This window comes from Ostrea edulis, chromosome 6 (genome assembly GCF_947568905.1).
Source record: "Ostrea edulis chromosome 6, xbOstEdul1.1, whole genome shotgun sequence".
NCBI lineage: Eukaryota > Metazoa > Mollusca > Bivalvia > Ostreida > Ostreidae > Ostrea > Ostrea edulis.
Window position 1 is genome coordinate 75,066,337 of NC_079169.1, and position 25,286 is coordinate 75,091,622.

Consider the following 25,286-nt stretch of genomic DNA (forward strand, 5'->3'; position numbering starts at 1 on the left):
AACACAGGATCATAGGATGCAAATGTCTCCTAAAAATATATGTACATGAAATAACATGAAAATTTGTACCTACACAGAAAAACTGATTTTACAATATCTATGCAAAAGTCAATTAAATTTTCTCTGAAACGATAAATTCTGCATACACTGTTTTGTATATCACAAATAATGTGTTTCATAAAGAGTTTTCAAAAAGTTGTGATGACTGCAGGCACTAAATAAATACTGCAAACAAGAGGCCCATTAGTCACCCACCCCTAAGACACCAGGGGTGCAGGAGTCCTGAAATGTTCGATTTACAGGGAATTAGAATAGTAGTTAAAATAGTTCTATTATTCACACATTTAATAACTGACCATTTTGTCACCACCCTGATACCAAAACCCCTACTCCTGGGATCAACAAATTTGCAATTTTGGTAAAGGCTGACTACCTGATCTTTCTAAATATCCTTTTTAGTATCAATTAAGTATCCATAGCACTAAAGAAGATATCATTTATGATAAGTGTTTTACACATAAACACTATGTACCAAGTTTGTCCCTGGCCTGGAGTCAGAACCTCTACCCTGGGGATCATGAAATTCACAATTTTGGTAGAGGCCTTCCTGCTCTACATCACTATGCATTTAGTTTTTCTTATACATGTGGGGTTCTAGAGAAGAAGATTTTTGAAAATTGGTAAATTTTTGACTTTTGACAGTTTTTGTCCCACTCCTAAGGCCCCAGGTATGCAGGAGTCCTAAAAATTACATTTATGTCCCCCTTGTCCCAAAGATGCTTCATAAAAAATTTGAAAAGAATTGAAATGGTTGTTAATATCAAGAAGTTAAAAATGTTCAATTGTTTATGGACGATGCACTACGACGGACACAGACCAATTGCAATAGGCCACCTGAGTTTACTCTGTTGACCTAAATAGTGAAGAGGTGGAATGTACTGATGGACAAATTTTTATTGATTTTCTATGTAAATCTAAATTTAAAAAAAAAGGGGGGGGGGCTCAGACTTTTTTACAGGGCTTCTTTTTATCTTACCTCCCAGTCAATAAATTTGTCGAACACTGGAAACCTTTGTATCATGGTACCAGGGTAGGGGGACTCTCTACTGGCCATGTGAAGATTGGTGGACTTCTCAAGTTCTGGACGCTTCTTGGGGTCTACAGAAATAGACATTATTGTGACATGGAATATACATGCCTGAAATTAGACTACAAGGTATTTACAAAGTTATGAACCAGTTTAATGATAGCCCAGTAGTCAGACAAATTGACAGAAAGTCGCAATAAAGAGGAACTGTTCACACAACCCAGTAATTTGAATTTTGCAAAGTGTAACATAGCATTCTCCAAGTATTCTATTTTTGAACATAAAATCTTATTCTGATAACTTTTTCCAGCTGTTTTCCTGCATGAAATGGGGCAATTTACACTTCTAAAATGTGAAGACCTCAGTAAAATAAGAAAACATACCCATGGTGTCAATCTTGTGGTGGACCTGCTCCAGCGCCATCTGGCAGGCTATGATGTGTCGCTCTAAGCTACAAAGCTGCTCGGTCAGTTTGTTGTTAAACTGGGTCTGAAGAGTTGACTGCGTCAACAGCTGCTGAACTCTGAGAACAACATCAATTGATTACTGGTTAACTCATGTGATTAACTAATGAGTTGTCTAGATCTTTTTTTATTTCTGAAGTGGACATTGTGCGACTATAACACAAATAGCTCCAGCCATAACAGCAAAACCTAAAGTAGCTGTCAATGTCTATTACATGCATCTTTGAAGAGGCCTTATCATAAGGATTTACATCCAATAGATATCAAAGCCCTTTCACTTATTACTTCTCAAGTTATTGTTGAAAACCAGCAAGAAAACAATAATAAATTAATCAAAATAATTGTCGAGTTTGATCTAATGATCCGCGCCTGTCAATGAGACATGATCCAACTCTTTGGATCAAGTTACTGTAATTAGGATTAATTTATCATAATCCCCTTATGCATTATCAAATCCACATTTATAAGATACTAAATGTAATTCAAATTATCAAAAACACAGACATATAGTGACAGTTGAGACGCGGTTGATATTTTTCACAAAAAACGTTGTGTTGATGCATTAATTCTGACGTTATCAGTTTCTGAGGATACTGATACGAAATAAGAAAACAACAGTGAGGTGATCCGGAAAATCAGATCACATTCTGTGAAATCAACAGTACCAACTAGAACTGTCCTAATGGGACTAATACCCCAGCGGGGCATATAAGATGATGGGAAATATTTAATGCAAGCACATTGGATATTTTCACATTATCTACAGGGCAATCAATGTGAATGCAGAAGTGTATATTCTACAGTACAGCAGTACATGAAATATTAAAAATGTCCGTAACTTCCATAACTGTTAAAATATTTCAATGAAAATAGAAGATGCACAACTAAATTATATATATAAGATGAGAATAAAGTTTGAATCAAATCTGTTCAACGGTATTAGAATTAAACTCTGGACAAAGTGCACAACCCCCAAAATGAAAAGAAAATGTGCGTAACTTCTATAACTGTTAAAATATTTCAATGAAAATAAGAGATGCACAACTACATAATATATAGAAGATGTGCATAAAGTTTGAATGAAATATGTCCAGCGGTATTAGAAATAAACTTCAGACAAATTGCGTCTACGGACAAACGGAGGGACGGACAGACGGACAAAGTGATTCCAGTATACCCAGGGTATAAAAAATGATACATTGATGGGTATGTATAAATATATATTATTACTACAGTAACTTGATCCAAAGAGTCGGATCACAACGAGTTGATAGGCGCGGATCATTAGATCACACAAGACGCGAAGCGTCGAGTTTGATCTGATGATCTGCGCCTGTCAACGAGACATGATCCAACTCTTTGGATCAAGTTACTATAAGTAATGACATATTTATTACATACCCCCTTATGCATTTTAAATCCACATTTATAAGATACTAAATGTAATCCAAATTATCAAAAATACAGACATACAGTGAAATTATATTTTGTGTAAGCAGTTTAGTTTGTGACACGACCAATATTTTCCACAAGAAAACGTTGCATTGATGCATTGATGCATTGTGATGTCATTGTGACATAATCAGTTTCAGAGGATACTGATACTGATACGGAATCAGAAAACCACAGTGTGGTGATCCGGAAAACCGTATCGCACTCCATGAAGTCCACAGTCTCAAAAAACAATACATTGATGGGTATATAATAAATTCATGTATCAATAGATTGCACTTAGATCATGCAATATTCGTATATCTTTGATACTGTAACAGATAAGAATATCTATTGTACTGTACTACATGTAGAATGTTTAAAGAATTGATTAATTGTGAGGTCAATAGGAAAAAAATTTGAAGGAAAAACAATTGCATTTTGAAATTAGAGACGTTAGCTACAAACATGTCAAATCTAGTAAAAGTGATAAATACATTTATTCACAATGTTTTAATAAATAGACAGGTAATTTTACCTTACGACTTTAGAAATACTTATAATTCAAATCAGTTTGACATTACCAGCGCATATTTTAATCAAACAAAAAATAATGCTCTGTAACAAGATAAATTGTTTATACTAATAATTCTTTGAAATTTTAATGCTATCACAAAAGTCTATTCTCACTTTGCCAAAACTAATTTTTGAGAGGGAAATTTAATTCTTAAATCAACTAATTGTTTTCATGATTCCTAATTAGGATTTGATTATCTAAGTTGATTTAAGTGTAGACTTAATTGATACAAATGTAGGCATTCTTCTTTGTAGAAATAATTTTCAACAGGATTGCAATGAAATCATACAAATATTTGATTTGGTATAGTGATTAAAAAAAATTCATATTATAATTTTGACAATTCTTCTGAGTCCAGTACCATTTTCTAAAGATCAACAGGAGTAGCAAGGCAGTGAAATGTCTGCAATTAAAGCTCTGTTGTGGAAGCAAATGGTACATAGTATTTGATTATCTTACTTTTGTTCTTGTTCCAGAGGCCGCTGAGCTTTTATCTCATCATGTTTCTGTTGCTTCTTTAAGTTCTTCATTAATGTCTTCCAAAACGTGAAGTCCGCTCGCTGCTTCGTTATTACTTTCTTTTCGTTGTTCTGAAATTATTATTATTATTTTTTTAACATTTTTTGTAAATGCAAAACTAATGAAACATAAATTAGAATTCAATTGTCCTACTCTGTTGGGGAGAAGTTATCTTCCCTTGCAATTTCTAAAGTCACAAAAGGACTGTTGTTGCTTAAACATTTACAGTCATAATACCCAAGATACAAAAAATATAATGGAATACCATTACATGCACTTCTATCAATCTGCTTGCATGTGTTGTGTAATGTAAACCATTATGGACTACAAAACACCATCAATATGTGGTTGTAACTACTCTTCTCAAACGATATCATCATCAGAGGTAATGTTGACCTTGCAAAGGTCAGCTGATTTTATCTTGGCATCTTGGCCCATTTTAGTTGACAAGGACCCTTATAACCACATATCGACCTACACTGAAATCAGTATTTCAACAACATTGCTATGCGTAGCCATATCCCCCACCGCTGCAAAAAAGTTGAAGCACAAAAGTTCCATAACTCCTGTCAAATTTGTCGAATCAAAATGACAGCGCAATATAATCAACTACATATAGTGATTAACAATCCTACAAAATTTGAACAAAATCTGACGAGCGTTTTTGGAGGAGTTGTGTCCACAAAGTGTTCCTACAGTGCAGCATCTACAAATTCAACAAAGTCCAATAACTCCTGTAAAAATCATCGATTCAAAATGGCGGTGCAATACGATCAATTACATATATGGTAACTAACAATCCCTATAAAAACAAAATCCTTTGAGCAGTTTCAGAGGAATTGCATCCACAAAGTCAAGTGGATGGACCAAGGACACCAGTATTTCTATGCCCCCTTCCGCGTTGCGGTGGGGGGGGCAATAATAGAATAACACCGTGACGATCTTCTATCAGACAACTGCATGTGTATAGGCCACTAAAGTGTACACTCTATACCAAATGCATTATGAAGACAATGCAACATCAAACTGCTCTATCCATAAATTGCTATAAACAGACAAATTATTGAAAAAGCTAGATACTTCAACTACAACATTTTTTTTGTTTCACGTGCAGAAATGCGACTTCTAAAGGTACAGTCCCATCACACATACAAGCTATATCTCTCCCAGTCTATGCTATGAATCTCACTGTTTTGAATGTCCACCTCCAAATTACAGATATGCACCTTATATATTACTTTGGACAGATTATTCATTCTTTAAATTGACATGCCTCCAAGTGTTATCAGCATTATGAAAATCACTGGGATATATATGTTCGTCTTTAAATTTTTTTTACATAGCATGACTAAGTACCAATCAAACAGAAAAACAAATATGTAATTCTCACAACATTTGACAAGTTATAAATGTGAGTAACATTTTTATCAAATAAGCACCAATTGAAATTCAAGTTAAACAGCCCATACTTTTTCCAAATCTGTATGTTTCACACAACAGCTTGACCGACAAATCCATCTGTAAAACCGCTTCATCATCTTGCACATCTGTTCAAACAACATGATCAGGTAGCTAATGAAATTAAAGGGAGCTGGCAGTCTGAGGCGAGTCTCAAAATCAACTATGAGACTATGTAACTGGAACTTCCAGATCTTCTCCGATTCAGCCTGTATCTTTGAGTTTGTGGCACTGAAAGTTATACAAAATATTATTACACAAAATGTTCTTACTTTTCAAAACAATTTTAGCTTACATTTTACATCAATGTGATATGAACTGCAACTATGAATCACATTTTATCGGGCTCAAGGCAGGTGTGACTGGTCGACAGGGGATGCTTACTCCTCCTAGGCACCTGATCCCACCTCTGGTATGTCCAGGGGTCAGTGTTTGCCCGACTATCTATTTTGTATTGCTTGTGGGAGTTATGAGATTGATCACTGTTCGCTATCTTCACCTTTCATTTTATAAAAATTATACTATACATGCACGTTACATAATAAACTATTCATGTATAGTGGGAATCTCTTTGTGAGCAGTGCAGTTCTCTCACCTTGTCTGTCAATGTGCAGATAGATATCTATATCTGTAAATGTAATGGAAAAAGATATGATAAAGCTACGCTACCTGAAGAGGGCGTACAGCAGTGTGATGAAGATCAGTTTGGTTAGCAGCAGATACTGGATGGTGGTGACATATCCTCCAAAACTTCTGTGAGGACACACCGCATACTCGGGGGAAAATCGCACTCTGGCTGTTATAAAATATCCAAAATCAGAATCAGGGAATTAGTTTGAAAGGTTCAAAAAATTCCTGAATAAATATACACAGAAATTTTTAATAGAAGTTTAAACATTTTTAGAGTATAAAAGTTATACCTATTAAAATATACTTACAGATATTTCGACTCCAAAATGAAGCAGATGAATCTAAAAGAAATGTGCACAAAACATGAAAGTCTTGAACAAATTAAGCTAACTATTCACATAGTCAGACTAGTTCCTGTCAAGTTAGTCATGAATTAAACCGACATTAAAGCGATGGTAAAGCTCATTTTGATGAAAAAAATTTCTCACCCCAAATCATCTTATTTCTCTCTAATATGATTACAAACAATATATGAATGATATCTTTCAACTTTGAAATGACTGCTTGTTTGTCAAAAGTTACACTAGGAGCCAAACTGTATAGCAGATTGAATTTTTGTCCAGGAAGCAAAAAATTCAGGGGACATAATTTTAAGATTACAATCGTTTTAAATTTGGAAATAAATGCAGATAGATATACATAAAATTGTTATTTTTTTACAGAAAATAATTTGTTATGAGTCATTTGGACTCACCTTAATTCTTTCAAAAAATTTGAACAAAATGACCTTTACTATCATAGACCCTTTAAACCTGTTACACTGCAGCACAACATCTTTGAATATAATCAGTGAAAAAATTATGATACTAAAAAATAATTTAGGTATATCATGAAACTCACCATAACACACACTTGTTGTCTGATTGGCATAAAATGCATTGCATTTTGGATTACCTAATAAATACAAGGAAATGATTTCAATATCAGTACTCTGAATATGATATGAAAGGATTAAATACGGCATACAGCTTTAATATCAATTTACTTATATTTTCACTATTTCCACTGATGGATATAAATCTCAGAAATTTAAATTGAAGAGGAAATAACAAAAACAAAGTTGTTTTATAAGTATTTCGAAACAAGAGGCTCATGGACCACACTGTTCATCCGAGCAGTGGCAATAATTCCCCGTGTAAAACATGTGTAAAATTGAATCTACACTACATGAGGATGCTTGCATACTCATGTGGATTTGGAGCAAATTTTCAAAGAATTTTCCTTCATATTGCTATGTAAAACTTTACTCGCCTCTAGTAGCCAAGGAATTTTCTTATAATTATATTAATTCCTATGTAAAACTTTGAACTCCTAGCTATCATGGCCCCACCCTGACCCTAAGGCTCATATTTGAATGAACTTGAATCTTCATTCAAGTGGTTATTGAGATTATTTTTTATACACCTAACTCTCCCCTTGGATTGGGACATATCCTTATTTGAACAAAATTGAATTCCCTTAACCTAAGGATGCTTTGTAGCAAGTTTGGTGGAAATAGGATGTGTGGTTCTTGTAAAATGGTGGAAATCTAAAGTTTTAATATGCAATATAAAGATGGTCAGATGCTGTACAAAACTTTATCATAAGCTCACTTGAGCCATAAGGCCAATACAATCCATGAATTCAAGAGAGTGAAAACAGATTTCATTCAGAACACACAAATAACCTGGAGGAAATTTAAAGCAGTGGACAGTATTCAAGTATATTGTGTCTAATTTCTCTTTTCAAGGAAAAAAAGACCACCAAAATGAATACTAATGTTACGTAAGATATTGGCAGTCCAAAACATCACTAACTAAAAGATATCAATTATTTTATATCAGGATACTATTTCCATCACCAAAAAAGAAAAGAAAAATATGCATTATTCTATCAAAATATTCACTCAAAGCAATGAAAGGCTATGTCTGTATGTTTCAAACATTAATCAACAACTCACCATCCAGATCATCAATTTTCGTGAGAAACATAGCAAAGAGAGCCCTGCTGATTGCCATAGTCAGGCCATACTCTGTGAAGGGGTAATTAGGGTACAGGGTAGCCTGAATGGCTATACCTCCAGATATCATGATAATCAGGAACATCTTGAACCAGGTAATGAAATCGTACCTGACCTACAAATTACATCATCAGAAATAACTCACAGTGTCAAAAGGTGCCACACAGTGGCAATGGCTTATATGTATGACGAGAGTGTCAGAAATAAAATATACCATCATTTTGATTGGGTGAGATCTTACCATTCTTTTGATACCATCATTCTGATTGGGTGAGATCTTACCATTCTTTTGATACCATCATTCTGATTGGGTGAGATCTTACCATTCTTTTGATACTAATCAACATAGGGCCTAACACCGGACTGATAGGAAAAAAGATGTTCATCGTTCTGTAGTAGAAGTAGATGAGCCCCAGACTCATGATAAACTTGGCAGTGGTGTACTTGATGGAGGGAATGTATCTCGGGACGATACGGATGATGCCAATGACCAATAGGTACAAAAAGATTAAGATGATCTCTACCACAGTCCAGTGAACAGTCAGCTCCTTATGATTCTGTGGACAATACATATACAATATTAATTTCATATTACTGCCTGTATGTATTAAAGTAAAAAAGAAAATGATGAGTAATTTTTCAATAAAAATGAATGTGATTCACAATAAACCTGACCTTTTTCTTCATGACTGTCTTTCGGATGACCTCTATCCACAACATAAAGGTCCAGAAATACAGAATGATATCGATCTGAATGTCCCCACAAGATGGGACGATCACGGCCACACTGAACAGGAGCAGATACATGAAGTAGAAGAACTGAAAAACACATGTAAATGATAGAGATACTGTACCCATGAAAAAATATCAACTGAATCATATTAAACAAGTATTCTTGGAGTACTTCTAATTCAAAGCAATTACCTGTCCCTAACCACCCCCACCCCCTAAAAAAAGGAAATCGTCAGAACTCTCGTTAAGGGGATTTACCTTTAATGTTCTACATTAGAAGGATAGTGACAGAGCAGGTTTCATATCATATCATAATGGAAACTTTCTTACAGCTTTTTCAAAAATTCACTTGAAAATCAAGGGGGGGGGGGGTGAAAATTTGTCCAAGAATACCCCCTCCCCTTCTTTTGAAATTACTTTTTGTACAGGTCTGTTGGGGAGAAATAAATGACTGACAAAATAACAAACAAGAGATGTCTGTAAAACACATATGCCCCCCATGATGCAAAATTTAAAAGGGTTATACACACACATCCTTTAGTTGATAGTAGTATCATCAATTCAAAATATTGAGCAGACAATATCTTCCTATGTCAAGAGTGGATTGACCATGTGACTTAAAAATCATAAGGGACATCTACTTCTTATGCTGTACCAGTGTACCAAGTTTGGTGTCTATCAAGCAAATAATTCTTAAAATATAGGAGACAATATACTACTATGTCCAGTTCAAAAAAGAAGTGATACTGCTGCATAAAAATACATGAAATACATTTCAGAGATTATAGTCACTGTGGTAAATGACTAATTATTCAGAGATTATAGTCACTGTGGTAAATGACTAATTATTCAGAGATTATAGTCACTGTGGTAAATTACTAATTATTCAGAGATTATAGTCACTGTGGTAAATTACTAATTATTCATTTTTTTAACTCCATGAATGCAACAGATACAATTATCTTTAAACATGGATGATTTGTATTTGACACAACAAACATACTACATGTACACACTGTATATACCTGACTGATGTAAAACTTTACAATGGGGGCACTGTAAAAGTAGTGGAACTGGAGGTAGATGGGGACTTTTAAGTTCTGCCTTCCATAAGACAGCATCTCCTTTACATGATAGGTCACATTGGCTTTCCTGCTTCTTGTCTACAATATAATGTCATTATTGTACATCGAAAAAAAATTCCAGTCAACTTTTCCGTGGTGACGTGATTATACTCTTTTCAGATTAAAGGAAGAACTCTAATAGTAAAACCAGTACATGAAAAATTCCAGAAATAACAATTCTGGAATTTATTTAAAATTTAAAAATATTGTTTCTGCTTCATACTAAAATATAAATGGATTTATTTTTAAATCAATGACCAAGAACTGCTGTATACTGACACTGAGTGGATTTATATAAACATCATTATACTCAACAATATTCATTATTTGAATATAAGAAATATAGATAAATCATAGGCTTCAAGGGTGTCATGGTCGACTCATGTACGATTTCCAACAAGAGAGGGTATATACAGCACCACCTTATGAGCTATAATTCTTATTATCTTTAAAGTATGGTAAAACAAAACATCCTTGCATAAGTGTTATGCTTATAACTAGATATCTGTGGAATTTCAAGGTCACAAACTAGGAACACAACACAATTGGTTTGAGGAATTTACCCATTAAAGCTAAAATCAAAAGTTGTGTGAACATAAAGTTTAAGATCAAAGGTATGTTATTATTTATTTACACAAAGCAAATCTATAAAATCATTAATTCATTTCAGATATACCTTCATCGTATTCTGTTAGAATATTAGTTCAAGAATCGCCATATCATTTATTTTTACGGAAAACTAAATGCAGTATATCAAATAAATACGAAGTCCATGTATTCATCTAACCCTCCCGCCTCTTTATATTCATGAACGATTAAAAATATTATTTCGATAGAATTCATAAGTCTGTCAACATTATTGTTTGGCTAAAATTTAAATATATCATACATCATAACTTTACAAAGTCAAACTATATTTAGTTGCGTATGAGGGTGGTAGTGAAGAGGTAAATCTGCAGGACGGGTCCGATGCCAAGGAATAGCTCACTATGTGAGTCGACTAAAAAATCATTCATATCCATGCATGGTAAAGGATCACAGTCTGTCATATACAATGTATATGTTTTCTATATACAGCTGATGGCAGATTTATGCGATGAAAAGAAGCTGCTGATGTATTTTAAATTATTCAGGATTTCTTGACCATCAGAATTATTGTCCATTTATAAGACTATGAGATGTGTTGGCACGACACAAATGCATGTTTTCCGATTGTATGTTACATGCATTTAGTACAAAGAACTTGTACCATTATTGACAAACATTGGTACCACTGTTGTACCAATGGTAAAAAATTTGGTTATAGTAACTTATATCAACCAATGGTAGTACTCTGAATGCAGCCAATGTGTATTGGATGTCATGATTCGGCTAGATTTCCTCATCATTATGTAGTTTGGGAAAAGACAAGAAAATGAACAATTTCAGCATGTTTTGCTTTAACAGCATGAACAGGAAACACAAATTCATATATATACATTATACAGATATCATGTATATTGCTCAAACCATTCAGATATCTTTTTGCTTGCATGGTGCCTGCATTTAAATATATGTTACTACCACACAAAAATCTGTTTTGTGACATAATTACAATTTTGATCTCTGTGCTGCTTGCTGCCAATACATTGGCATGCATGGCTACGACTTCACAACAATGTGTTAATTGTTAGTAAATTGTATCATACACACACCAATCTTACCCATTTCTCCTCTCCTGATAAAGGTGCTGTCTCTGCCACATCTTCATGATCCTCATCCTCTTCTTCCTCTTCCTCTGTAACAGCCAATCAAATGTGGTGTTACGTACAGTAAGTAATAGAAATATATACTTAAAGATCTACCACAATATACTGTAAAATGTCTTTAAATTGTGCATGGTCTGTAGAGCATCTCATGGTTGCAGATATTTGTCACCAATAACAAATATCCTGTATACTGCATTGTAGATAGCAGATACACATTCATAAAAATTTGCCATCAGGAATGCGTTTATTATCTACGAAAGTTGATTAGAATCACTTTAAAAAACAAAAATATTAAGCCTTTATTTTGCATTTATAACGCCTTCGATTCGCATTATTACGCCTTAGTTTAGAAATATTGTTTGTTTCTTAATTAATTTAACTGATCCTAATCTGCTTTCCTAATATCAACAAAATACAAATAAAATTTGGAATGTTTTAAATCTTGATTTACAGTAAGCCAAATCTGTCGTAAAGTTTTGTTGATGACAATATCGCCAGTGCTCTTAAGATTATGCATTTATATCAGATATTATATACCTTCCTTGACTGCGACACTGTTCCTCTTGACATCATATGTTATCCAAAAAAACATAGGAAGGACGAACAGCGTACACATGTAAATCTGCAAACAAAGACTGCATTAGTCTACGGTTGTTCAAAACGCCAGTACCGTAATACATTGTCTTGTTTATTCAGTAACTAACTGAATAAGAAATATAAGCTCACCTTCACCCATTCAGGAAGTTTGAAGATCCTGTAGTCTACTTCTCTAATTCGCAAACAGCCATGCCACCGGTGCATCAGCCATTTCTGACAGCTTTTGTGTGCAATGAAGTGCCTGTTTCTGCAGAGCTGAGCCACTTGTGTAACTGTCTTGTTGCCAAATTCTGCGAGTTTGTCATCTAAAGATGCAATAGCATGAAGGGCAGAGTCCTTATAGCTCAAGTCCAACAACTCAACAGCACGCTTTCCAAATTCACTGCAAAAATATACATCTTCTGTATGTATAGGTATAGAACCTATCAGACTAATTTCATTGAGCTAGATCATGTATGAAACACTAAAGGATAATTAAATATGTACAGATTCAGATATTGGTGGGAAAATTATAGCACTTAGAAAGCTAGTAAGACCATCACGTGGTCAAAACTCAACCTGTATCGGAAAGAAAGTGTCTCAAAAACACAGGTTGTATTTTGAAAACTATTTTCAATCATATCTCTATAGTTTTTTGTATGCATATTCAACAGAGTTCTTGGTTTCATTTTTACCTATAAAATATATATGCAGTAATATTGATATCTTTATCAAAATTTAATACCAAAATTCAGCATCTGAACCTTTATCATCGATATGTTATGATGTTTTGATAGTTTAAGAGGACATAAAACAAATTCAAGTACCACACAAAAATAAAGGACTTTACTAGGACTTCCTTTTCAGTTGTTGCAAATAAAAGCCCCCTTCATAGACTCGCACAAAATTTAAAGCACAAACCCTGACGTTACACTTTTGTACTTTGAGTGTTTTCTCTCTCTCTCTCTCTCTCTTTCTCTCTCTTACATGGCATTCTCTTTCAGCAGCCGTTTGGTGTCCAGATCCTTGACCCACTTTTTGGACAGCTGATGCCAGATTCTGCTGATAATGAGAGCAGTCACCATAGGCTGTTCAGACTGCATCCAAAGGGACTTGACCTGCTTCGGGTTGTTTGTCAGAGCAGCCCAGTAAATCAGGGCCAGCACAGCCTGTAAACAAAACAAAGAACCAATTCATATCAAGGTAGATTCTATGTCAGACATGATTGAAAACAATGTCTTAACAGGAATTCTAACATATGGTTATTGCAAAGATCAAAGGAATGCCTATGTCAAATTCTGCGATATATAATTTATCTTCATATTTTATTACAGATTATGACAAAATTGATAAACTTGCACTTCATGTTTTGCTAATACAACAATAAAGTTGATAACTGATAATTAAATTTTATAATCATCAAAATTAATCAATATATGTTGCAAAACAAATTTATAATGACTAAGGTACATTTGTCATTCAATATAAATCAATTGATTTATACACATGTAAACAAACATGGCAAAGCACAGACAAGTTATTAAACTCTCTTCCATGTATGTGTGGTTTTCTTGGACTGTGTATTCAAAGCAGTTGATAAAACCCTTTCAACATCAAACCATATACCATCTTGAAATATTTTTCTAAATAGATCCAATATACCTTACCATCTGTAACCCTAATTTTCATCAGCAAAACACATGTAAGCCTAGTCCATTTCGGAAACTAACATGACAAAGTAACCTAATTCATATCTTTATAAACATAAATGATCGACTGTATATTTTCTGAGCCAAAGTAGAATACAAATAAAGTTCCTGATTCTGTGGATGATGCAGGATAACTTCCTTGGTTTTGAAGTGTTGTGTGAAATAGAAAAGCCGAGGCAGCAGCACAACATTTCGAGACCAAGGAGGTTATCATTTATGAAAATTGTTAGCAATCTTTCTTCCTTAACATTAAAATTCAGTGCATGCAAAAAGAAATGCATTTAAATCGATAAAATGAGCAACAAAGACTTCTTCTTTATCAGGGGTTTCATTTTCATTTGTAGAGAATGTAACCATTTTTGATATACCAATCAAATGAGATATGAAAGTGTCACATTATCAGAACTAGAATTTTCAAGTAATGTGCTCTCAGCTGTGATAGAGACCTAAAAAAAGTGTTACATCTAATTGTGATGGATAAGCCTATGAAATTTCATAAATCTTTTGTAAAACATATTATAAATAGCATTGTTGTGTGTAATACTTGACCGTTATCATCTTTTTGTGAACTCTGATTAGACCTACTGTAAGAAAATAATTTTTTCATTGATATATTTGTCTGTGATTGTGTATAAATTGTTAAATCTTTGAAATCTTTGTGATTGAAATTTGCTGGTCACACTAAGGGTTATTCTGATCCATATCAACTTATGAAAAATTATGTAAGAAATATCCAGATTGATAGATGCAAGACAAAGTAATCTGTTTCCCCATGTGAAAACTGGTATGCTAAATAAGGTTTCTAAAGCATACTTACCTTTCGTTCAGCAGCTCCTTTGTCACAAACATATTTCCCAGACGCATTCATGGAGAGATCATATGATGAAACCAAATTATCCAGCCCAGTTAGTTTGGTCAAAATTTGATTCAAATCGGAGTTTTTATCCATCAGAAAGTACTTATCCACTGGGTAGCACGTTCCCTAAATAAATGAAATAAAAAGAGAGGGAGTGAAAAGTAACTGATTGGTAGAAAACATTCAATTGTTTAATATGTTATAAACACACCACAATGCTGTATAATATATAATAAGAAATATCCTATACACAATTTTCTCTGAGGGTTAAATTCATAATCACAAAATTAGCATACCTGTGAACTAATAGGTAAATAAAAGCTTTTAATTAAAAACATAGAAAAACAGATTTCAGTTGGAAAGAAAACTTAGAAAACAAGTGGTAATGTGAGCAATGCTCACTAAGAATACCCCCCGCTTACCCCAATCTCCCAAAGGGTGTTGTTAATAGGTATAAATTACTTCTTTTCTGATTGTAAAAATATGGTATGCCTTTGTAGAAGAAAATGGAACACAAATCCATGGCATAAACCTATAATTTTGACCTTGAGATCAAAGGTCAAGGTCATAAAGAGGTCATGAATGTACATGACACATAGTCTCATGGTGATACACCCATGTCTTATGGTATGACTATGTCAAAACCCTATAATCAATTTTGACCTTGAGGTCAAAGTTCAAGGTCATACAGAGGTCATGAAGGTACCCAACACATCATCTCATGGTGATACACTCATGTGTCAAATATGGTATGCCTATGTCAAAGAACAAAGAAGTCATGGCCCTGACACGAATTCATTGTAAATACCTTTAATTTTGACCTTGATGTCATGGTCATATGGAAGTAATGAAGGTACATGACACACCGTCTCATGGTGATACACTCATGTGTCAAATATGGTATGCCTATGTCAAAGAACAAAGAAGGTATGGCCTGGAAACGAACCCATTGTAAAATGAAAAAAGCCATTAAAGAATTAAAATGGAAATCATATTGCTACTTTGATGTCCAATGTGCATGACCTTTGACCTTTTGACCCCAAAATCGATAGGGAACATCTTCATCCCATGGGTAGTCCATATGTATGATATGGTGACTGTAGGTGGAAAGGATAACGCTTTAGAGCCCGGAAACCATATTGCTACTTCAATGTCCAGTGCGCTTGACCTTTGACCTTTTGACCCCAAAATCGATAGGGAACATCTTCATCCCATGGGTAGTCCATATATATGATATGGTGACGGTAGGTAGAAAGGATAATGCTTTAGAGCCCGGAAACCATTGCGTCTACAGACGGACGGACAGACAGACAACCCGATTCCAGTATACCCCCCCCCACAACTTGTTGCGGGGGGTATAAAAACCAAAGCTGCATACAGAGTTTACTACGAGTAAATTCATTCACAAAATTCCCAATACTTTATTATCTTATATTCACAACAGATGCATTCTATTCTTCTCAGACCCTGGACTAAAACATCTGGGTGACCCCTACTTTTATCAGATCAAACTAACTTTCATCAACATCCAGTATAACACAAACTTTTGAAAAGGTCTTGATTTTAAATTACTTACCGGAATTTTAGCAAGAATTCCTTCTAGGCAAACATGACAGAAAAACTCTGGTTTTTCTAGCTGGTTGAAAAGATACAACAATTTTTTATGGTTGAGGTATTGGTGGAGTACAATAGTCTTTTTCTCTAGAAACAGGTCCAGAAACTTTTCTCGGTCTCTCTTCAACAGTGCCCGATCAAACAGCTCAGGAGTAATCTGCAATACAACTCATGTCACTTTTGAAAACTTCAATAGATGTTGTTATTACACTTCCAGTATTGAAATACTGCAATTTATATATTTAATAAAATGACACTTTCACATAAAACAATGCACAACCTTTATAGATTTCCATGAGTATTTCCTAAATATCCGTGACTCAGCTAGATCACATCTGTTCCAATCCATGGTGAGCTTCAAATCCGACTGGAACTGCTCCTGGAACTGAGAGCCTCGCTTTGTACCCTGAGCTAAAATAAACAAAAACAAGAGTTCATGGGACACAATGCTAGTCTGGTTCACCTAGCCAACACAGAGATGCACTCATAAGCTTGGAACACAAACTGTTTAACAGTAAAATCCTGAAACTCTTATCTGGCCCCAAGGTCATGGACTGAACCTTACTGAATCTAACCCACATGCGGACACTTCCATAGAACAGAATCCTCTTATCACGATAATTTAGTCGCCAAACTATTTTTATTACGATAAGATGGTTATTATAATAATGAATTAGCGTACAATCTGTAACCTTTTCCCATAAAAACTGGTCTAGCTGCATATCGTAACTGGTTCTGTAAGAAAACTAATAGATTATATACCAATTTATTACTACATGTACAATAACATGCTGATTACAATGAAGTAGTTAAACTCCTAAATTACCAGGGGCCAGTTGCACAAAAGTTAAAGTTAGTTAAGTTTAACTGACAGTTAACTTCAAGTTAACACTATGTGAATGTTCAAGTTAATGGCAAGTTAACTGTCAGTTAAACTTAACTAACCTTCATGCAACTGGATCCTGAATAAGAAAATTCTAATGTTTTTCAAATTTTTATACATTTGTGGTTTATGAGATGGTGTTTGTTAGATTTCACATATACATGTATACTTCTACTGGAACTTCCAATTCTTTCTGTGCCTCTGCCCTGGTCCTAATTTTTACAAGCCTCGCAGCATCTACATTGCATAAAGATGTTTGCGAATTAATCTGACACATTGATCCATTGTTACTCTTGAGAAGAATGATTTGTTTCTTTATATATTTGAATGTAGATTTTTTACCCCTAAATTGTGCTCCCAAACTGGCTCAGGTGGTTGTTATGTTCAATGACAAGTACCCTTATCATTCTTGAGAGGGTACTGAAAACAGACTTTTATTCATGACAACTTTATTTCTCAATTTACTAGTGATGAACTGGTTCTCGGCGAATAATTTTCGCAACCAAGATAATCTTAAGCATACAAGAAACATTAAAGGTCTGGGTCGATGATGAGGTTCTTGTGAACCTTGCGAAAATTTCCTGCATGTAAATAAAATTTGGTTTACAGTTTTCAAAATAATTTCCATTTTATGTGTACGTCAAACTCTGAACCCCTGTTGTGACCTCACCCTAACTGCAGGGATCATGATTTAAAGAAATTCAAAACTTTGTTATATAAGTCAGTTTCCATGCAAATTATGGCTTTTCTGGTGTAACAGTTCTTGAGAAGCTATTTTAAATTATTCTACCATACTTTCACAAATTTCCATTTTCCCACTGGGAACGAAGCATAGTTCTTCATTTAAGCAAACTTGAATTCCCTTCACCTAAAGATAGTTTGTGCACAGTTTCAACAGAAGCTTTACTATTCTTATCAATGTGATAGTCTAATAATGGACATTACAAGATAGAAATAGCTGATAGTTACATTCAAACAGAGCCAGGAGGAGGTACTTGTCGAGATTTTTAAGGCCCAGTGGATCGGCTTCTATATCCAAAATGGTTAGGAACGATCGGTTTTCCTAGAAAGAAAATATGTTAATATGTATCTAATATATTTAATTTAATAATAAAAGTACAATTTTTTCATCATTCTTATTAGGCAAATTAAATGAGCATTATAACTATAAATTTAATAATAACAGATGCATGGGGTACCTAGCCATAATTATTCTTAATAAAGGATTAGATAATAAATAAGAAATGCATAATTGATTAGTAAATAGAACAAACTGAAATTATCTTTGTGTGTGCAGTGGTCTTGTCTGTGATGCACTTGTTCAATTTTCGCACACAAAAAAAGAAAAGAAAGAACCCCCCCCCCCCAAAAAAAACATGTCTCCTTGCACTAACATTATCAATTTCAGAGGATAGTGAAATGGATTCAGAAAAAAACATATTGTAGATAAAGAAAGCAGTATCAATTTCTGTGAAATCATATCATATAAGAAAATTTCTCTAAAGGAAAGAATTCCACAGATGTAAGCTTTACTGATACCGTTATACTTTCTATAGCCTCAATACCTGGCCCTAATTCTAAAATACGTCAATCGCAAAGAGAGTTTGATGAATAAATTTGTTGTTAAATGGTTGAGATTTACACTTAGTCTAATTTTAGTAAAAGAATTGTGAATTTACTATTTACAATGTCACAAACACCTGCAATTCTTGTAACTTTCAACTTGCCAGTTTGGTATCAGAATATGATTGTTTGATTGTTTATGGTTTTACGCCGTTTTGGCATACATGTAATATTTCAGCCATTTGACGATGGTTAACAAACTGAAGTATCTTTGGATGTGAGTGTAGGAGCTTCCCTGATGGTCGCACCCTTTATCCGATGGACAAAATAATTAAATGATCTGCATTGTTAACCACAATAACATAAAATTAGTTGTGTTATTCTTTATATCTTAATTTACAAAACACATTAAAACAGTTTTTATTGAAGTGAAAACCAAACCTAAAAACTTGAAAAATGTCTGAGTGACTTTATCTCAAGGATAGTATTAAAAAAATCAACAACTTCAAGTGAGATGACACAATTAAAATTAGAAATTAGGTTGGAGAAAAAGAAATCTTTACTCTTTCATCTTTGACTTTTTCAATCTACAAATTACAGACTTCAGAGAAATTAAAGCTGTTTAAATTACAGGACCACATGTTGCACCAACTATTTTGAAATGAATTGTTTATTTTGACACAGGATGGTAAGGCCAATTCAACTTAATTAGTAGATTATCATCCGGGGTCACCAAAAAATATGGGGCGGGTGAGAGGATTTTCTTTTTTAACTTTCATTTCCCAAGGAAAAAAAAACAATGACAAAAGGCATCACACAAAGTGTTAATCAAGTTAGCATTATAAGAATCCTTGGTAGAAGATATAAAACCCACATTCTGTGACTTTAATCATTCACTCATGTCACTGGGAAGCAAGTTTGTTTGAAATTGGTAATTTTTGCGAAAATAAAAAAAATTGGGGTGGACCCTTTTTGAGGGGCGGGCGGGGATGATAATCTATCAATTAATTTTAATTGGACTAACTACCAGTATTACGTATTCTCATATTTAAGAAGTAAGTCTTGCACAGTTATAGTACTTTTCAATACTTAACTGACTCACCTGCAGTGCCAGACTAGCACTCTCGATGATTAAGTCTCGGCAATGATTCCTAGCTGGTTCGTCATCCTGGAAATCATTAGGGTAACATACTAACATTCTCTTAATTAGTTCCTGCTTCAAGAAGGGGTCATGCTCCTCCCCCGGGCTACAATCAGAAAAGGTACATCAGAAACTAAATCTTGAGATTTTGTCTGCTAAAAAATCCTTCTGACTTAAGTATGTCACTGCTGGGACAGATAAAAATATAAAAATGTCTGGCATGCAAGAATTAGATTTAAAAGAAACTCAGATTAGAAAAAGAACGATATAGGTACAATTAAATGTGCATTTCAATAATAAGGGCAATAACTCTTTTTAACACATAAGATCTAGTGTTTTCCATTTTATACATACATTAATAACTACTGAATCAGCTATAATGACCCAAAAACTATGGTAACATACACGAAATGATTTTCAATTTGATTTGCTGCATAAATAATTCAAATGGCAAGGTGTTCATATAATGCAAAAGTTCATTCATTCCCAATTCATATTTTTTATTCAGACTCTCGTGTTCACAGCTGATGCAATTTAGTTGCAAGTGAGTCAAATGAAAAATTTGATAGAAAATCTTATATCGTGACCACATCTTCAGTCTATTTACAACCAAATATGAACTATTTCTTACTGTGTCATTTTTTCATTGAAGACGAATGCAATGAGGTCAGCTGCCAGACCCGTTCCCTTAACAATGAGCACAGGCACCTTTCTCCTGAGGAGGTCTACTACGTGCTCAATGTCGACTGGACCACCTTGTATCAACAGACCCACCATTGGAGTACATGTACTGCTAATTATGTCCGAATGATTGAAGAAAGCTGCAGCATCTTCAAAATCTACCAAAATAAAATGACAGCATTGAATCCTCATTGACAAAAACACAAGACAGACAAGGTTGGACGAGAACCAATTGCATTAGGTCGCCCGAGTGACTCAGGTGACCTAACAAGGTAAATGCTGCAATGGAAGGATACCTCTCACCATTAGTTTGAGATGTGCATTATTGGGTAATAATGAAATACGTACAATAATTTTAGAGCAGACGTACTTTACAACTCTTCAAAATGTGAATAACATGACTCATTCTGGCCTATACCTAGGAATTTTTCAAAAAATAATACTATTACTTTCTCTAAACATGAATATCTAAAACATGAAAAAATATATATAACATACTTAGATTTGGATCACTCAGGTTCAGCATTTTTCTGTATTTTTTGCCTCGTCCTATGGGAGTGAGCAATCGTTCCTCGACCTTATACCTGAGAGCCATGCTGTCCCTAAGGTCCGTTATTCCTTCCAACAAAATAAAGTGGGAATGTTCTGCATTCAGCTCTGAAGCTTGCCGTTTGGCTCTCAACCCTTTATTCTTCAACTCAACCACCACATCGTGCTGAAACATACACAAACATCAATGATTCATTTATGAAAGAAAAGAATATTGAGCATACTGCATACATAAAGACTAGGATTCAATGAAGACATTTCTTTTAGATTACAAATTAATCTTCTTAATTTAAAAATTGGGTAAACATCTCAACATGGCAATTCTAAAAAATGTATATGTATAATCTCAATACTTCCAAATACAGTAAACATGCATATGGCTACATACTTATAATGAATTCATGCTTACAACGAAGTAATACGCAATTTCTGAGATATCAGCTCTTCTGTGATGGAGGTACGTTGAATGCTTGGGTGGGTACAAGATGTGTACATATTTATATTACAGACTAGTAATATGTAGATAACGATAAAATTTATGAAAGCGTAAATTTAATTTGTTTTAACATCAATCGTTGGTATACATTAGACTGACCATATCAAGAATTATTTGTTTGCATTAGACCATTAACATTAAATCACATATGAAATTATTATTTATTTTCTATTTGTCACGAGTGATAATCTTATCAAACAATGACGTTGATTATTAATTTATGTGCGAGTTATTTCAATATCAAATACTCATGAACATACTAAATCTGTGTGTCCATGGAGCTCAGCCCATAATCATCCTTTAGGCAATATATGAATGCAGTAATATGCATTTGTACCAACACACCACATATGCACAAAAATATATTTTGCGTCTCACCGTGTGTAAGAGTTCAACTAAGGGAAACAACTATTGGGAAACTAGGAAATTGCATATTTTCATTCCCTAGCTGTAGTTTTAAAACATGCTTTGAATTCATCGTATCTAACAAATTACATTTATAACGAATCAAAATTATTCACCCCTGCACTTCACTATAAGCATGTTTTACTGTAATTGTATGACCCCCAGCACTTCACTATAAATGTGTTTTAGTGTAATTGCTCACCCCAGTACTTCACTATAAGCATGTTTTACTGTAATTGTTTGACCCCCAGCACTTCACTATAAGCATGTTTTACTGTTAATTGTTTGTCCCCAGCACTTCACTATAAATGTGTTTTACTGTTAATTGTAATTGTCTCCAGCACTTCACTATAAGCATGTTTTACAGTATATTTCCTTCGTTTAACAGAAATCATTACATGCACTTCCAGACTTACATTTGTAGCTATATCATTTCCATAAGTCAAAGCGCTCTTGGGAACAATTCCAATGATGGTCAGTTTGGTCAGTTCTTCCACATGAGATGAGTTGGCTATTTTTCCGTAAGCCGTGTTTGCTCGAGACATCAGAATTGAGCGTCGTTCATGCTCATTGTGAATGGCATCCCCCACAATTCTGGAGATTCCTCCGTCTAGTCCACTGGTTAACACCCACATGTTCGTAGTGTTAAGAGCCTGAGAAAATATCAATGCAAATTTTATTCAATATCTCATTTAAATGTTGTTTAATTCACTAATTATGACTGACTGTGAAAATATTCTCTTAAATAAAATAATCCCGAAGTACATCATATGCATGTATTGTGACTTTTGCTAATCACCTACAGTTCAAATCATTAAAATCACAGGGCCATCACTTAAGTTTCTTATGATGGAAAAGTACTACAAAAAAAAAACACGGAACAACATTGACTGCAATACTTGTAGTACATGTAGTTGAAAGACAAAACATATATATCTTTACTATGTCATTGTATCTCAATTGAATGATGATACGTGAACATTGTTGCAGGTACAGATTAAAGAACTATTAAACCTCTACAGCATGCAGTGACAAAAATAACTGTGCTCCGAGACCACTCATGAAAAAATTATCAACAATGAAATTGTCTCATGTGTTCTAAAAGCAATTACATGTGTACATATTTTCATTGTGAATGTGTCTAAATATTATGTGGAATCAAAACTGTTTGATATATATAGATGAATACTTCAAATATGTGCATAGAGGACATGAAGGCCTCATAATGATGTAAATTTAGAAATAAGCAAGGTCAAGGTAACTTTTGGAACAGTTGACATGTGCTCCCTGAGATGTGTATCTGATTATGAAGATTGATGGAGGCATTCTCAACAGGTTGTTCAGAAATGAACTAAATACAAAACCAGAAATGTAATGAAATTATACATACAGAAGGTGAAGGTCGAATAATTTGGGCATAGTTGTCATTAAAAATATGGATCTACATGAAGTTTGATGAAGCCAGACTTAAATAGACGCAATCCACAAAAGTGAGAGATCAAGGTCATACAGAAGGTCAAGGTCTTTAAAGTTTAAAGGTATATTTATTTTTCATGCTCGTATCAAGGTGTCTGTACATCAATACTGCTCATGTTTAGTCACAATATAAGTTAGATGCAAAATCCATAAATGTGATGTCAAGGTCATACATAAGGTCAAGTTCAGAAATTTTTGGGAATAGTTGTCATCCTCTCAATAAAATGTATCTACAGTAAATGAAGTTTGATGATCATATCTTCTAGAGTTAATTCAGAATGAACTAAACACAAAATGATCCGAGTTGAAATGGACGGATGACATGACCAACACTATATGCACTGGCCATCTACATCAAGCAATGATGAATAATTTAATCAAATTTTACAGCCATGAAAAAAAAATCAATATTGAATCTGCTTAAATGCATGTATCTGCGGTACGTAGGTGCACATCTTCTAAAAGCATCATCTATCAAGGTGCTTCAAAATTCAATAATGTGGAATACAAAAACTGCCAAAGTGTTGATACATACATAATATCAATAAATTAGCTCCCCTTCCAGTGTTTGAATGCAAAATGGATGGATATATAGACAGATAAATGGAATGATGAAAAGACATAATCATTTTCTGAAACTGTACTTGTGGATAACACAGGTAAACAAAACAATCTCTACTGTGTTCCCATCCTTGCCCTGGGGGTCATGATGTGAACAAAATCGGGGGTCATGATGTGAACAAAATCGGGGGTCATGATGTGTACAAAATCGGGGGTCATGATGTACAAAATCGGGGATCATGATGTGAACAAAACCGGGGGTCATGATGTGAACAAAACCAGGGGTCATGATGTGAACAAAATCGGGGATCATGATGTGAACAAAATCAGTGGTCATGATGTGAACAAAACCAGGGGTCATGATGTGAACAAAATCTACAGAAGGATGTTTACAATTTGACAAATTGAACCTTGTGGTTCCTTAGAAAAGAAAGCTCCTACATATTTCCATATAAAACTTTAAACTTGTATTGTGGCCCAGGCAGTGCCCTGGCCCCAAGTGTTCACAGATTTTTATAAATTCTACATAACAATGTTTGTATTTTATGATAAATTCCATCCTTTTTTTGTGATCCTCTTGAAGACTTCTGACCTTGGGGTTAATGGTTTGAACAAACTTGAATCTTCATTATATAAGCTTTATACATTTGTACAAATATTGGCTTTTCTTGTTCAGCAGTTCTTGAGAAGAAGATACTTAAACACCCCATCTTATTTTCACTATTTCTCAATTATCTGTCCTTAGAAGTGGACATAACCATTTATTTATACAAATTTGAACCATCTTTACCTAAGGATGCTTTGTGGTGAGTTTAGTTGAAGTTGGAGAAAATGTGACTGTCAAAATGTAAGTTCACAATAACAATAAAGGACAAATTTTGATCAGAAAAGCTCACTTGAGCCAAATGGCTCAGATAAGTTAAATGTGTAAAATGTAATGGTTACAT

At 34.1% G+C, this 25,286-nt stretch overlaps 1 protein-coding gene across 1 annotated transcript in view; it reads right to left on the minus strand.

The window, feature by feature from the left end:
* The window catches only part of LOC125646155 (transient receptor potential cation channel subfamily M member-like 2), a 54,498-nt gene that overhangs the window by 12,110 nt on the left and 17,102 nt on the right, over positions 1-25,286 (minus strand). Inside the window, exons 5-28 of the mRNA XM_056140786.1 lie at positions 22,719-22,955; positions 21,351-21,567; positions 20,803-21,010; positions 20,133-20,277; positions 18,437-18,530; positions 16,865-16,995; positions 16,547-16,741; positions 14,932-15,096; positions 13,393-13,574; positions 12,556-12,808; positions 12,367-12,451; positions 11,785-11,858; positions 9,983-10,120; positions 8,901-9,044; positions 8,549-8,782; positions 8,166-8,340; positions 7,067-7,120; positions 6,475-6,507; positions 6,206-6,332; positions 5,548-5,767; positions 4,019-4,149; positions 1,471-1,610; positions 1,037-1,158; positions 1-29 (exon numbers count right to left, since the gene is read on the minus strand). The exon at positions 1-29 is cut by the window's left edge and continues 66 nt beyond it. Coding sequence (XP_055996761.1) covers positions 1-29; positions 1,037-1,158; positions 1,471-1,610; positions 4,019-4,149; positions 5,548-5,767; positions 6,206-6,332; positions 6,475-6,507; positions 7,067-7,120; positions 8,166-8,340; positions 8,549-8,782; positions 8,901-9,044; positions 9,983-10,120; positions 11,785-11,858; positions 12,367-12,451; positions 12,556-12,808; positions 13,393-13,574; positions 14,932-15,096; positions 16,547-16,741; positions 16,865-16,995; positions 18,437-18,530; positions 20,133-20,277; positions 20,803-21,010; positions 21,351-21,567; positions 22,719-22,955 — 3,533 coding nt within the window. The remainder of the gene's footprint in view (positions 30-1,036; positions 1,159-1,470; positions 1,611-4,018; positions 4,150-5,547; positions 5,768-6,205; positions 6,333-6,474; positions 6,508-7,066; positions 7,121-8,165; positions 8,341-8,548; positions 8,783-8,900; positions 9,045-9,982; positions 10,121-11,784; positions 11,859-12,366; positions 12,452-12,555; positions 12,809-13,392; positions 13,575-14,931; positions 15,097-16,546; positions 16,742-16,864; positions 16,996-18,436; positions 18,531-20,132; positions 20,278-20,802; positions 21,011-21,350; positions 21,568-22,718; positions 22,956-25,286) is intronic.